Source organism: Bos javanicus, chromosome 1 (genome assembly GCF_032452875.1).
Source record: "Bos javanicus breed banteng chromosome 1, ARS-OSU_banteng_1.0, whole genome shotgun sequence".
Taxonomy (NCBI): domain Eukaryota; kingdom Metazoa; phylum Chordata; class Mammalia; order Artiodactyla; family Bovidae; genus Bos; species Bos javanicus.
Window position 1 is genome coordinate 70,689,853 of NC_083868.1, and position 15,157 is coordinate 70,705,009.

Here is a 15,157-nt window from a genome sequence, read left to right on the forward strand (position 1 = left end):
AAAACCCAAGTCTCTCTAACTAGAAGTCAAAATCCCATGCACAGGGGGCAGGGTGGCGGGGGAAGCTTGTGGGAAGGGGGAGCATGTATGAAACACTTTGTGCCATGGTTTCCCTGGTTGCAGGAACCAGGGGGTGAATGTCACTGTAGAAAGGATTCCGTATCTTCAAACTTAGGGAGGAGGAGTCAGTGGTCAAGGGGGGCAGGAGGGTTGGCTCCTTGTCAGTCCTGACACACAGCCTGCCAGCTCTCAGCCTGTGCACTTGTGATCACCTGGTTGCATCCTGGAAACTAGCTAGTCACACCTAAGCAGGCGGCCCGCCCATCCTCCGCGGGTTGAGGAAGCAGGAAAAGGTGGCAGTGAGAGGAGTGGGCAGAGCTGCTGGCAATGGTGGCCGGAATCCCAGCTACGATGAGCTTTCTCTGGTGCCTGGCTCTGCCCCTTTTCTTCTGCTGCTGGGAGGCTGGGGCCCACAGGAGCTCTGCAGGTAAGGAGGTGAGAGGGTGCCTGTGGGCTTCTCTCCTGACTCTGGGTGGGAGTTTCTATACTACAGCTCTTTGTGGGGGAAAGTAGCTCTTTTGGGTTAGTTACAATCAATCAAAAAGCTATACAGCCTTCCCAGGTGGTGCTAGTGGTAAAGAACCTGCCTGCCAATGCAGGAGACATAAGAGATGTGGGTTTGATCCCTGAGTCAGGAAGATCCCCTGGAGGAGGACATAGCAACCCACTCCAGTATTCTTGTCTGGAGAATCCCATGGACAGAGGAGCTTGGTGGGCTTCAGTCCCTAGGGTGGCAAAGAGTTGGACATGACTGAAGCGACTGAGCACGCATAAAACTATACTTGAAGTATTGCGTGCGTGTGTTCTCAGTCATATCTGGTTTTTTGTGACCCCATGGACTCCTCTGTCCATAGGATTATCCTGGCAAGAATACCAGGGTGGGTTGCCATTTCCTTCTCCAGAGCATCTTCTCAACCCAGGGATCGAACCCACATCTCCTTCGGCTCCTACCTTGGCAGATGGATTCTTAACACTGAGCCACCTGGGCTGCCCCACTTGAAGTATGACTGTCATTGATAAAGAGTACACAGTGGCAAAGGGTCAGCTTAAGTGCGTGTGAGGCTGCAGTCCATGCAAATGTGAGGTTGCTATGGGTTTGTCTTTATGCCTGTGGGGTGTGAGTATGTGTGGAGGGAAGAATAGGGAGTCAGCAGGTGCAGGCTGGTGATAAATCTGATTAAAGCCAAAGAATGTGGCTTGACAAGATTCTTTCTCCTCCAAGTTAATGTTTTAGCACAGATTTCCTTTAAAAGTCCATTAAATTTAAAAAAATTTTATATTGGAGTGTAGCTGATTGAGAATGTTGTGATAGCTTCCGGTGCACAGCAAAATGACCCAGCCACACACATACACGTACCCATTCTCCCCAAACTCCCCTCCTATCCAAGCTGTCACATGATGTTCGTTCATCAGAGTTCCCTGTGTTATACAGTAGGTGCTTATTGTAAAAACGTGTTTTTGTTTGAAAAGTCTGACTGTCACAGGCGGCTTGTGGAGGGTGGATTCCGAGAGAGGCAGGGCTTTTATGAAAGAAAAGAACGAACCTTGACCTGTAACAGAAATGGTGCCAAGCTTGTCACATGCATTATCTTTTGTAAAAATAGACTGTGTTTTTTAGAGAAGTTTTAGGTTCACAACAAAACTGAGCAGAAAGTGCAATGATTCCTAAAGAAGCCTTGTCTCCCACCTTCTCACCACCCCCTCCATTATCAACATCTCTCACCAGAAATATACATGCGTTACAACTGAGAAATCTACAGTGACACATCATTATCACACATTGTCTTTTGAAACTTAATTTTTTTAGAGCAGTTTTAGTTTCACAGCAAAATGGAAAGGAAGGTACAGAGATTTTGCATATACCCCTGTCACTAGCTTTTTAATCCTCACAATAACCCTGTGAGAGATACATTCTTACCCTCATCTACCCCCTGCCGCCTAAGCGAGGAGACTGAGGCTTCTTACCAGCATGAAGTAACTCTGCAGAGCCAGGATTTTATTCCACACATCATGCCTAAACTGGACCACACTGCCTCCTGCACTCATTATCTCCCAGGTGTGTGCTACACATTTAATGTAGTGTTCCCAACCAAGTGAATTAGGTATCTCAAGCTCCATTCTACAGATGGGACAACGCAGGCATGGAGCCAGGAGACCTGGCCAGGTCACAAGTTTGGTAAGCGGCAAGCAAACAGAGGAGAGGGGACTCGAATTCTGGGTCCAAAGTCTACATGCTTTCCTCTCCCCAAGTTTGATTTGAGGAAATGGTTCAGGAGAGCTGCAGCACTCTAGAGCTATCAAGGGCCAGGATGGGCTTTGCTCTGTTTGAGAAGACCCTGGGCAGGTAAGAGAGTTGGGTTGGGGGTCGTAAGAGCCCCGAAGACGAACAGGCGATGGGTTTGAGAAGCCTGAGGAGGTTCCACACCAGGATAACACCACGGGGCTCCCAAGAAAGGAAGAAAATGTGTCAGGGGAGGTCAGCATCAGACCCCATGGTTGGGTTTCGGGCTGTGTGGGCTGCCGCAGAGAAGCTCTGCCTCCAGCTGTGGGGACTGAGGAGCCTCAGAGAAACTGAAGTGAGGAGAAGCAAGTATATCCCTGGAAAAGTGTGATTTGTGTGTGTAGGTAGACAACACCGAATGGGCAGTGAGAACAAGGGGCCATGACCGCATAAGCAGCACGTGGGCACAGCCTGGAACTCTTGCTGTATGAAAGCAGGTCGCGAGCTCTCAGGTGACTCCTTGAGAGGACATGCTCGGGGAGGGATGCTTAACGATCCCCGGAAGGCTTAGCAATGGAAGCGCTTCCGTATTCCCCTTCCTCTCTGCTGCTCACCCCCATGACAAGGCAGGTAGGAGACGCTCACTGGTAGGAGACAGAGTCAGGATTTGCACCAGTAAATCATCAGACTCCAGCTAGCAGGCAACACAGCTATGACTAGAACGCAGTCTCTTGCCTCTCAGCCCAGTGTTCCTTCATCATCCAGGGGGAGACACAAGAGGACAAGCCAAGGGCCTGTTCTGATATCCTGGGGAGAGATGACCAAATGGCGCTGGCCCTCCTGAGGGTCCTTGGGTACTTCTGGGACAGTAGGTCTCAGAAAAGGCCATCTTAAACCATCAGAACCCCCCAAAAGTGTGCATATGCTTTTGTCTTTTTCCTTCTGAGAGTAGGGTTACTAGATAAAACACTTGGTAAATTTGAATTTCAGGTAATGACTTTTTCAGTATGTCTTACATATTACATGTACAGGAGGCGGTGATCAAAACCATCCCCAAGAAAAAGAAATGGAAAAAGGTAAAATGGTTCTCTGACGAGGCCTTACAAATAGCTGAGAAAAGAATAGAAGCAAAAGGCAAAGGAGAAAAGATATACCATCTGAATGCAGAGTTTCAAAGAATAGCAAGGAGAGATAAGAAAGCCTTCCTGAGTGAACAATGCAAAGAAATAGAGGAAAACAATAGAATGGGAAAGACTAGAGATCTCTTTAAGAAAATTAGAGATACCATGGAAACATTTCATGCAAAGATGGGCACAATAAAGGACAGAAATGGTATGGACCTAACAGAAGCAGAAAATATTAAGAAGAGTTGGCGAGAATACACAGAAGAACTATACAAAAAAGATCTTAATGACCCAGATAACCACAATGGTGTGATCACAGACCTAGAGCCAGACATCTTGGAGTGCAAAATCAAGTGGCTTTAGGAAGCATCACTACAAACAAAGCTAGTGGAGATGATGGAATTTCAGCTGAGCTATTTCAAATCTTTAAAGATGATGCTGTGAAAGTGCTGCACTCACTATGCCAGCAAATTTGGAAAACTCGGCAGTGGCCACACAACTGGAAAAGGTCAGTTTTCATTCCAGTCCCAAAGAAGGGCAATACCAAAGAATGTTCAAACTACCACACAATTGCACTCATTTCACACGCTAGCAAAATAATGCTCAAAATTCTCCAAGCTAGGCTTCAACAGTAAGTGAACATGAACTCCCAGATGTTCAAGCTGGAGTCAGAAAAGGCAGAGGAACCAGAGATCAAATTGCCAACATCCATTGGAGCACAGAAAAAGCAACAGAATTCCAGAAAAACATCTACTTCTGCTCCAGTGATTACGCTAAAGCCTTTGACTGTGTGGATCACAACAAACTGTGGAAAATTCTTAAAGAGATAGAAATACCAGACCACCTTACCTGCCTACTGAGAAACCTGTATGCAGGTCAGGAAGCAACAGTTAGAACCAGACATGGAACAATAGACTGGTTCAAAATTAGGAAAGGAGTACATCAAGGCTGTATATTGTCATCCTGCTTACTTAACTTTTATGCAGAGTGCATCATGCGAAATGCCAGGCTGAATGAAGTACAAGCTGGAATCAAGATTCCCGGGAGGACTATCAATAACCTCAGATATGCAGATTACACCACCCTTATGGCAGAAAGCAAAGAGGAATTAAAGAGTCTCTTGATGAAGGTGAAAGAGGAGAGTGAAAAATCTGATTTAAAACACAACATTCAAAAAATGAAGATCATGGCATCCAGTCCCATCGCTTTATGGCAAATAGATAGGGAAACAATGGAAACAATGACAGAATTTATTTTTAGGGGCTCCAAAATCACTGCAGATGGTGACTGCAGCCATGAAATTAAAAGGTGCTTGCTCCTTGAAAGAAAAGCTGTGACAAACCTAGACAACATATTAAAGAGCAGAGACATTGCTTTGCCTATCAAGGTCTGTATAGTCAAAGCTTTGGTTTTTCCAGTAGTCACGTATGGATGTGAGAGACCATAAAGGAGGCCGAGTGCCAAAGAACGGATGCTTTTGAACTGTGGTGTTGGAGAAGACTCTTGAGAGTCCTTTGGACAGCAAGGAGATCCAACCAGTCAATCCTAAAGGAAATCAACCCTGAATATTCATTGGAAGGACTGATGCTGAAGCTGAAGCTCCAAAACTTTGGCCACCTGATGCAAAGAGCCAACTCATTAGAAAGGACCCCAATGCTGGGAAAGATTGAAGGCAGGAGGAGAAGGGGACACCAGAAGACAAGATGGTTGGATGTCATCACTGACTCAATGGATGTAAGTTTGAACGAGCTCTGGGAGACGGTTAAGGACAGGGAAGCCTGGCGTGCTGCAGTCCACGGGGTCGAAAAGAGTCAGACATAACTGAGGGACTGAACAATAAATATTACCTGAGAAATACACATACTAAAAAATATTTATCATTAGCATTATTCTTTATTTATCTGACAAATTTAACTGGGCAGCCTGTATTTTTATTTGCTAAATTTGGTAACCCTCCTCAAGAGATCAGAGAAGGAAATAGCAACCCACTCCAATATTCTTGCCTAGAAAATCCTGTGGACAGAGGAGCCTGGTGGGCTGCTGTCTGTAGGGTCGCATAGAGTCGGACACGACTGAAGCAACTTAACATGCATGCATGCATTGGAGAAGGAAATGGCAACCCACTCCAGTATTCTTGCCTGGAGAATCCCAGGGTCAGAGGAGCCTGGTGGGCTGCCGCCTATGGGGTTGCACAGAGTCAGACATGACTGAAGCGACTTAGCAGCAGCAGCAGCAGCCTCAAGAGATACCTCGGCCCCTCCCCCTCGACAGACAGGAGAGGCATCTATCAGCTCATATATAATTCTGCTGCAGCCTCCCCTGGGGAACAAACGGCTGCTGGCCCTCCACTCACATGACCTCAGAGGGTCATTCAAGCAAGCAGAGACATTCTGCCCTATGGAGTTGTTGTTCAGTCACTAAATCGTGTCTGACTCTTTGTGACCCCATGGACTACGATTGGTCAGGTGTCTCTGTCCTCCACTACTCCTGAAGTTTGCTAAAAAAATTCTATAGGAAGGTGACAAGGATTCTTTCAGAAAGTTCTGAGAGTTTTGGTTCCTGCTCCACAGTTCTTGGCTCACTTGGATCTTCTGCTTTTCTTTGCTCCCCCTTGAATTGGGATCCTGGCCACACATTCACTTTGATGGCTTCAGACCAATAAGTGTCTCGATTTGGGGGCTGGCTTGCCTCAAGTGCTTCCCTAAAGGGCTTCCCTAGTGTCTCAGACGGTAAAGCGTCTGTCTGCAATGCAGGAGACCCGGGTTCAATCCCCTGGAGTAGGAAATGGCAGCCCACTCCAGTATTCTTGCCTGGAAAATCCCATGGATCACAGAGCCTGGTAGGCTACCCTCCATGGGGTCGCAAAGAGTCTGACATGACTGAGCGACTTCACTTCATACTTCTTTGCCTCAAGTGGGCCATCAGAGGACCTCAGCCAGGGCAATCCCAGTTCCATGGCTGCTGCATGGGGCTGTCTTCCCAATATCGCTTCCTCTTCCTTGAAAATATAGTTGAAAAATAAGGTCAAATGATCCCTCCTCCCTGCTTCCTCCCAGCAGTGCCCAGGGATAAATCTAAGAGCCTGTGTCAAGTTAGTGCCCTGGGATTCACAGCTCACAGAGTTGCTCTTACCCAACACAGGCCCCAGTGGATCAGGCCACACAGAGCTGCCTGCTGTCACTCCGGAGGTCTGGACAAGCTCAGAGGAAGGCTTTCAGGCTACTGACCTCATTGAGCCCTCTGTGTCAAACCACATCTCTTGGGAAACTCAAACCCTGAGCACCCAGACCTTTGATAAGACCTTCATCAGAGGCGGCACCATTTCAGAAGCAGAGACCAGGGAAGACAAGACCATGGCTCTCATGACAAGAAAGCCTTCCAAGTTCACAGCTGTGATCACTACTCCCACGGTGGCGTCATCCACAGGTGGCAGCCCCACAGGACGTGTAAGGACCACAGTGGACACTGTCACAGGCAGTGAGCTCTGGAAAGTTGTCTTTGAGAACCTTTGCACTTTTGACAGCTCTGAAGAAGCAAAGAGAATCTTGAGATTCATTCACACTTCTGGAGAAACTGAGGCCCTATCCTCAGAGAGCAGTGCCTCCTCTGAGAGCTCAGTTCCAGCCATCACCACCTCACAAGCCCTGTCAGCAGACATCACTGCTCTGACGAAAGCCTTGGTTACCTACATCACCAACATCAAGGTGATCAACTGCAGAGTTACGGAAACAGAACCAACTGCTGCCATCCCTGGGACCTCACACATAGATTACAGCTCCTCAGGAGGACAGGCCCTGTCCCCCACTGAGAGGTCAGCCTTGCCTGACTCCACTGAAGCAAAATCACACCTTACTAGGAATACAACCTCTGCTGAGACCTGGACAATAGCCCACGCCACGGAATTAGTCACACCTGTGGTCACAGTCATCCTCAGTAGCACCCCAGAAAAGGAAACGACAGCAGCCAAGGCTACCACCCCAAGTGGAACCTTGGTGACAGTCAGCAAGAACCTCTTGGAAGAAAGCTCAGCCCTCTCTGTTGAGACAACAAGCGACATCAGTATCTCAGGGATAATTCCAGTCTTCACAGAGGATGCGACAATAGTAAGCAAAGTGACTTCCCCTGCTGGGTTCTCAGCTATGGTCTACAGCTTCTCCGAAGAAACCTCCACCACGAGTTCCACCTCCTCAGAGACTTCTGCCACACACACCACACCCAGTGGGCCCATTCCCCCTATCAGCAGGAGCTCTCTTCCTTCTTTCCATCTGTCTATGGTTGACAGCATCCCAGAAACAAGTGTTACCTCAGCCAAGACCACAGCCTCAGCCAACAGCAGCCCCACAGCCTCAGCCGACAGCACCCCAGAAACAAGTGTCTCCTCAAGCAAGATCACAGCCTCGACCAACAGTAGCTCAGAAACAAGCGTCACCTCAGCCAAGACCACAGCCTCAGCCAACAGCAGCCCCACAGCCTCAGCCGACAGCACCCCAGAAACAAGTGTCTCCTCAACCGAGATCACAGCCTCAGCCAACAGCAGCCCCACAGCCTCAGCCAAGAGCAGCCCAGAAACAAGTGTCTCCTCAAGCAAGATCACAGCCTCGACCAACAGTAGCTCAGAAACAAGCGTCACCTCAGCCAAGACCACAGCCTCAGCCAACAGCAGCCCCACAGCCTCAGCCGACAGCGCCCCAGAAACAAGTGTCTCCTCAAGCAAGATCACAGCCTCGACCAACAGTAGCTCAGAAACAAGCGTCACCTCAGCCAAGACCACAGCCTCAGCCAACAGCAGCCCCACAGCCTCAGCCGACAGCACCCCAGAAACAAGTGTCTCCTCAACCGAGATCACAGCCTCAGCCAACAGCAGCCCCACAGCCTCAGCCAAGAGCAGCCCAGAAACAAGTGTCTCCTCAAGCAAGATCACAGCCTCGACCAACAGTAGCTCAGAAACAAGCGTCACCTCAGCCAAGACCACAGCCTCAGCCAACAGCAGCCCCACAGCCTCAGCCGACAGCACCCCAGAAACAAGTGTCTCCTCAACCGAGATCACAGCCTCAGCCAACAGCAGCCCCACAGCCTCAGCCAAGAGCAGCCCAGAAACAAGTGTCTCCTCAAGCAAGATCACAGCCTCGACCAACAGTAGCTCAGAAACAAGCGTCACCTCAGCCAAGACCACAGACTCAGCAAAGACCTTGAAAACAGCCAGCGCAGGTGGAGGGAAGCCCTCAACAACCTCGGCCAGCACTGCTCGGACAAGGTGGACAGATATTACCCCAGGTGAGTGGCTCCCCCGTGTGTAATCTTTGGGAATTTGAAGTTTGGCATCTGTGTGTTTAAGGAGATGGGAGAAAGGAAAAATGAATCTGGAGGCTTCCTCTGAGCCCTGTCTCAGATGTCACCTCTTCATGATGTTCTAGTAACAAAACCAGTAAGAAGCAGAATTAAGGTAGGGTATGGAGAAAGTTCAGTGCTGGAAGTGTGGAGAAATGGTTTGGAATCCTGTCTTTGCCCTGAGTGATGTAGGACAGGTCCCGGCCTGGCTTTTCCCCTCTGAGCCTCAGTTTCACTGCCAGTAGCTGGAGGGGGTTGCAGTGAGGTCCTTTCCAGTTCTGCCATTCTATGAGGTTAACTGTTGAGTAACTACTGTGCACCAGGAAGGGGCCAAATTTTATTTAAAAGACATAGCCTTCATGCTCTGAAAGCCTCTGGTTCAGCCAGAGCTACTCCAAGTGGAAATAAGGCCCAAGGGGCTGCCCTCTGAGCAGCTGGGACCCCATGAGAGTTTAGCTCGCAGGATGCACTTTATGAGATTGGTAACATAAATGGTGGGGGCTTCCCAGGTGTCAAGCAGGAGAAGCAGGTTCAGCCCCTGGGTCAGGAAGATCCCCTGGAGAAGGAAATGCAACCCACTCCAGTATTCTTGCCTGGGAAATCCCACAGACAGAGGAGGCTGTCGGGCTACAGTCTATGGGGTTGCAAAGAGTCGGACCTGACAGCAATTAAATAGCACTTGCAAGTGTAAATGATGGCTTAAAAATCAATCAATAAATTGGACAAAGATTTGGGAGTTGAAAGCTATACCTGGAAACAACTTCTGTAGGGAAGAAGTCCCTTGTCAGCAGTCAGCCCAGCTTCTAGTCAGCATGGAGACTTCACCTTCACTTCCCATCATCTTTCCTCATGCCTCATCCCAGCAGTATCTTCTGCTTGCCAGGCCTTTTGGGGAAGGTGAAATAAAAATATTAATCACAACCACCTTACTGAATATCTTTTGAATTTCAGGCAGAGGTGATAGAAAAACATTTCACAGCCAGTAAGCATGGCAGCAGCTGAAGGTTGTCTCTGATGGCAGGCTTTGCATGTTATCTCCTCTAACTAAACCTTCAAAACCATTTTATGAAGTGGGTGTTCTTACTCTACCTGACAAGTGAGGAAATACATTTAAAGACGGTTAAAAAAGGAGCAGTGGAATTCCAAATGAAAGTCTGTTTGATTCCAAAACTGAGAGTCTCCTGTTGTGCTTTGATTTTTAAAGCTTAATGTATTAATATTTTTCTTTTAAAAAGATTTCATGTATTATGTGTTGATTAGATGATACATTGACATGATTTAAATTTCAATAAGTATATAGATTATATCTTAAAATGGCTTTCTTCTATTGCTGTCCCCTCATTACCCAGTTTGCCCTTCATACATATCTGATGGTATCACTTTGTTGTGAATCCTCTTCTGGACATGCAGTATGCACACGGAAGCATAAAAAGGAAGAGGGAAGATACCTTTTATTACAGCAATATAATATAGATATTGATACTATATCATATAGCTATAGACAATATCTATCTTCTTCTTTTTTATGCAAATGCGACATGTGATAAACACAGATCTCTTGATACAAAGCTATCTTTTGGCATGGCTTCTCAGTATTTTGTTTTACCATAATTTTTTAACCCATGTTTTCTGGATGGACATTTAGGTCATTTCCAGTATTTTTGTTATCATGAACAGTGCTGCAGTAAATAATACATTTTTCAGTTGTGTTATTTTCTGTAGGATAAACTTCTAGAAGTGCAATTGCTGGATTAATTCCAATAGTATTCTGATAGGAAGAATTGACTAAAAGGTGGCAGGTAAAGCTTAAGGCTCAAGGAAAGAATGAAGTTGTCTACAAAGCCTCTAAGTCAGGAAGGCTGGATTGAAAGACAGCTGCCACCTTAGAGCTGGAAGAACTGGCCAAGCACACCCCCTCAGAGACCAGCTTCTCTGCGGCCTTTCTCTGGCTGGCCCCGTTCCCAACAGCTTCATCCAAGGCTCCCAGGCCTTCAGAATATTCTAGATCCACTTTCATTTCTCCTTCCTCATACTACTCTTTTGACTTCTCCACATGTGGAGGGGGCCTTTACTGCTCATTTTCTTCCCTCTTGTTGGGAGGACATTATGATGGGTCCAGTTACTGGAGAGAAGGCATCTTTTCTCTGCAGTGAAGAGAGGGAACACTCTGTGTGAACACAGACACACTTATACATGAGCGTAGGCGCACATCTACAGAGTAGGGACAGAAGCTGGAGACCACAGCTCACATCCTGATTCGGGAAATGACTTACCCATGCTTTTGTCTTCTCACGGTTCTCAACTTGCAGGCGCAGATGGAGGCTTCCTCCTCCTGAGGCTGAACGTGGCCTCCCCTGAAGACCTCACTGACCCCAGCGTGGCAGAGAGGCTGATGCATCAGGTGAGCAGGCACTCTTTGTGCCGGGGAGTGGAGGAGAGCGACAGGTTCTTGGAGATGCTGGGGAAGATCTGCAGGATACAGAAGAGCTGCTGCTACATTAGGGAGGGTCTAGTTTCTTGTGGTGGAGAAGGCAATGGCACCCCACTCCAGGACTCTTGCCTGGAAAATCCCATGGGCGGAGGAGCCTGGTAGGCTGCAGTCCATGGGGTCGCTAGAGTCGGACATGACTGAACGACTTCACTTTCACTTTTCACTTTCATGCATTGGAGAAGGAAATGGCAACCCACTCCAGTGTTCTTGCCTGGAGAATCCCAGGGATGGGGGAGCCTGGTGGGCTACCATCTATGGGGTCGCACAGAGTCGGACACGACTGAAGCGACTTAGCAGCAGCAGCAGCAGTTTCTTGTGGAGTGTTAGGAATGAAATCTAAGAATCTCTCCCTGGCTTTGTTTCTGCCTGTTTTTGTCTGAGTACTAAACTCCCCTCTCTGCTATATTAAAAAAAAAAAAAATTCTTTCCCTCATCCCAATTTCCTTAGGCCCTAGGAAGATCAGGCTTTCTGGCCCCTGGGAGAAGGTTAATGTTATTAATGGACAGATAGTCAGGACTTTAGTTGCACGTGGCAGCAACCCAATGCATGGGAGCTTATTTAAAAGGCAGGGAATTGGCTAAAAAACCTAGAAGTGGCTGTCCAGCTTCAGCTCTGGCTGGATCCAGAAGCTCAAACAGAATCATCAGGATTTTCCTTTTCTTTTCCCCTCTTAGCTCTGCTCCCTTCATTTCGCAGAGTCTTTCATATGTAAGGAAAGGCAGCTGTGACAGCGCCAGATTCACAAGGCACTTGTCTTTGCCAAGTGCCTCCTAAGGAAGGCCTGAGCTCATGGACGTGGAAGGGCTACCACAACCGACAGCCTGACCTGAACCACATGGAATGGAATGAGAGACTACAAAGGAAGTAGGCATGCTAGACAGAAGGGGAAAAAAACCATAGATGTATGCTCTAGATGGACATCAAGATTGTATTTGTAGAAGCTGGGAAAATTCTCCTAAAACCCAGATCCCTGGACAAAGCTTCTAGTGCTGGAATTCTGGGATTGTATTTTGGGGGGATGGTGTGAGTCACTGGAAGGTTAGAATGAGTCAGCTCAGCCTAACTCTTATGTCCACATCTTGCTGCCAAGGAATGATGGGAAGAGGGAATATTTGAGCCCAATAGTTGGAGAAGGCAATGGCACCCCACTCCAGTACTCTTGCCTGGAAAATCCCATGGGTGGAGGAGCCTGGTAGCCTGCAGTCCATGGGGTTGCGAAGAGTTGGACGCAACTGAGTGACTTCACTTTCACTTTTCACTTTCATGCATTGGAGAAGGAAATGGCAACCCACTCCAGTGTTCTTGCCTGGAGAATCCCAGGGACGGGGGAGCCTGGTGGGTTGCCATCTGTGGGGTCGCACAGCGTCAGACATGACTGAAGTGACTTAGCAGCAGGTCTGTTAGTGGAAGGGGGGCCTTAGGACTCCCATAAGAAAGTCTCTGAACATGGCTTCCCTGGTGGTCTGTGGTGAAAAATCTGCCTGCCAATGCAGGAGATGCAGGTTTGAACCCTGGGTGGGGAAGATCCCCTGGAGAAGGAAACAGCAACCCACTCCAGTGTAGCCTGGCAGGCTATAGTCCATGGGGTCCATGGGGTCTCAGAAGAGTCAAACATGATTTATCAACTAAACAACGAACACAGCATGGGGTTTTGAAGAGGGACAGCCAAATAAATGACAGATTCCCAGGGCACATGATAATCCAAGTAGCAAGTGTGAATCAGCTAAAGCTATGTCAGATTTGAACCCCTCAAACTGGAAACTATTTCAGAGGTCAGAAAGAAGGTGTGGAGATGGGAGCAGATCAGTTGAGGTGTAGGAACCAGGCCATGCAGGTGTTGGGTATCAGTTTCTGCTGTGAGCTGGTTACTGGTGAAAGCTCAGAGGTCAAACAAGAAGCTTTGCAGTTAGGTAGATCTGAGTATGAGCTCCAGTTCCTAACTGTGTGAACTTCTGTAAGTTACTCCGTATTACTTTCCTCCCTTGTAAAATGAGGCTAGTACTACCTGCTTTATGGGGCTTCCCCGATGACTCAGCAGTAAAGAATCCCCCAGCAATGTAGCAGACACAAGAGATGCAGGTTCAATCCCTGGGATGGGAAAATCCCCTGAAGGAGGAAATGGCAACCCACTCCAGTATTCTTGTCTGAAATATTGTATGGAAACAGGAGCCTGGTGGGCTACAGTCCAAAGGTTTGCACACAGCTCGACATTACTGAGCACACACACACACACGTGTGCGTACACACCCACACACACACATAACTTGCTTTATAAGGTTTTTTGTTGTTCAATCTCTAAATCATGTCCAACTCTCTTGTGACCCCCTGGACTATAGCCCACCAGGCTTCTCTGTCCATGGGATTTTCCCAGGCAAGAATCCTGGAGTGGGTTGCCATTCCCTTCTCCAAGGTTTCTCCCTGAGCTAGGGATGGAACCGAGTCTCCTGCCTTGACAGGCAGGAGCTCCCAGAGAAGTCCCTGCTTTATAAATGTTACTGCGGGATTTAAATGGTAGGAATGACAGAGCCTGTGCCCAGCCTGCAGGAAGCTCAGGAAGTGCTACTGGCCTCTTCATACGTCCTCTGTCCCTTCCTGTTCTTGGCCTGTGGTGAGCTCACGGGCCACAAGGGCTGGAAGTACCACCTTTTCCTTTTGCCTACCAGATCAGCCATAAACTGGACATGCTTGCGTTTCCTGTCCAAGTCTCCCTGCTGCGTGTCAGGAGTGGCTGAAGAACACCAGCTGCAACCAGGCACGGCTGCGTGCGGAAGGGAGAAGTTCTGCCTGTGACCTGGGCCCCACCACATCTGGAGCCATGTGACTGTGAAGACATGTACCTGGAAGGTTCCCATGTAGATCAGCAGATCATGGCCTTACCCAGACCCAATAGTGGGACCCTGGCTCACATATGCCTGGGGGTAGTGTGTAGGGAGGGGGTGGGGTCTGCCCCTTGTTGCACAGATGACCTTGGGCTTCCGCTGGCATATGTGTTGTACTTCAGTAAAGAGTGAGCTGATCCCCCATCTTTCACCTGTTGTGTGCTTGCATCCAGCGTTAAAAGTATACTCAGTGTGGCTCAGGGATAACTTTATATGGTACAGGAATTTTGTGCACCTTCACCGCTACCTCCCTCCTTCATGCTTCTCTGGTTCTTGGGTTGAAATTTGATTACAGCACTGGTCCTGAGGCCTGCTGAACTGTGAGCTCCTTCAGATCAGGACCCACATCTATTTATCTCAGGATTCCTTGAACCCGGAAGAACACCTGGGCTGGAGTAGGATCACAGAGAATGCTTGGTAAATTGACTTGAATTTCAAGTTCTTGACAAGCAGTGCTCAATCATTCCTTCCCCATAACTCACAAGTCATATTGTCTTTTAAAAATTAAATGTGGACTTTTTTCTATTATAGAAGTAAAACTTGCTTTTAAAGCTTAGAGAAATTCAAAAGGACCGAGGAAGGAGAAAAAAGAATTGAGAAGAGGAGGGGAGGAGAAAGACATGTCTAAAATCCCACCTCTGGTTGTCTGGAGTTGTCTAGTTGTATCTAACAAAACCATTGTTAATGTATATGTTCAGCCTCTCCTTGTGCGTGGTTCTGAGTGGATCTCCACCAAGGGGCACCTTATATTCAATATTTCCAAGATCAAAGTACTCAGCTTACCCCTAAACCTGCTCTGCCTACATCTTCCTCATCTCAGTTAACGTCAATTGCAAGGAACTCTTTCTTATTTCTCTGGGTTTTTTTTTTTTCTTTCACATTATAAATCCAGTTCATGAAGAAATTCTGTTGGCTCTAGTGTCATCAAAATATGCTCAGCATGTGATCCCATCTTCACTGCTCTCACCCTGGTCCAAGTTGACATCATCTCTCACCTGGGTGACTAGTATCTTCCTAACAGGTCTCCCTGTCTCTACCTTTACCCTTCACCCC

The 15,157-nt window shown here is 47.8% G+C and overlaps 1 protein-coding gene across 1 annotated transcript; it reads left to right on the forward strand.

Annotated features, from left to right (window-relative positions):
• The first annotated feature begins 228 nt into the window (after positions 1-228).
• MUC20 (mucin 20, cell surface associated) lies at positions 229-14,248 on the forward strand. The gene is made up of 4 exons (XM_061411376.1): positions 229-487; positions 6,547-8,679; positions 11,043-11,134; positions 13,889-14,248. The coding sequence occupies exons 1-4, from the start codon at positions 388-390 to the stop codon at positions 13,955-13,957; spliced, it is 2,394 nt and encodes a 797-aa protein (XP_061267360.1). The 5' UTR covers positions 229-387; the 3' UTR covers positions 13,958-14,248.
• The last annotated feature ends 909 nt before the right edge of the window (positions 14,249-15,157 follow it).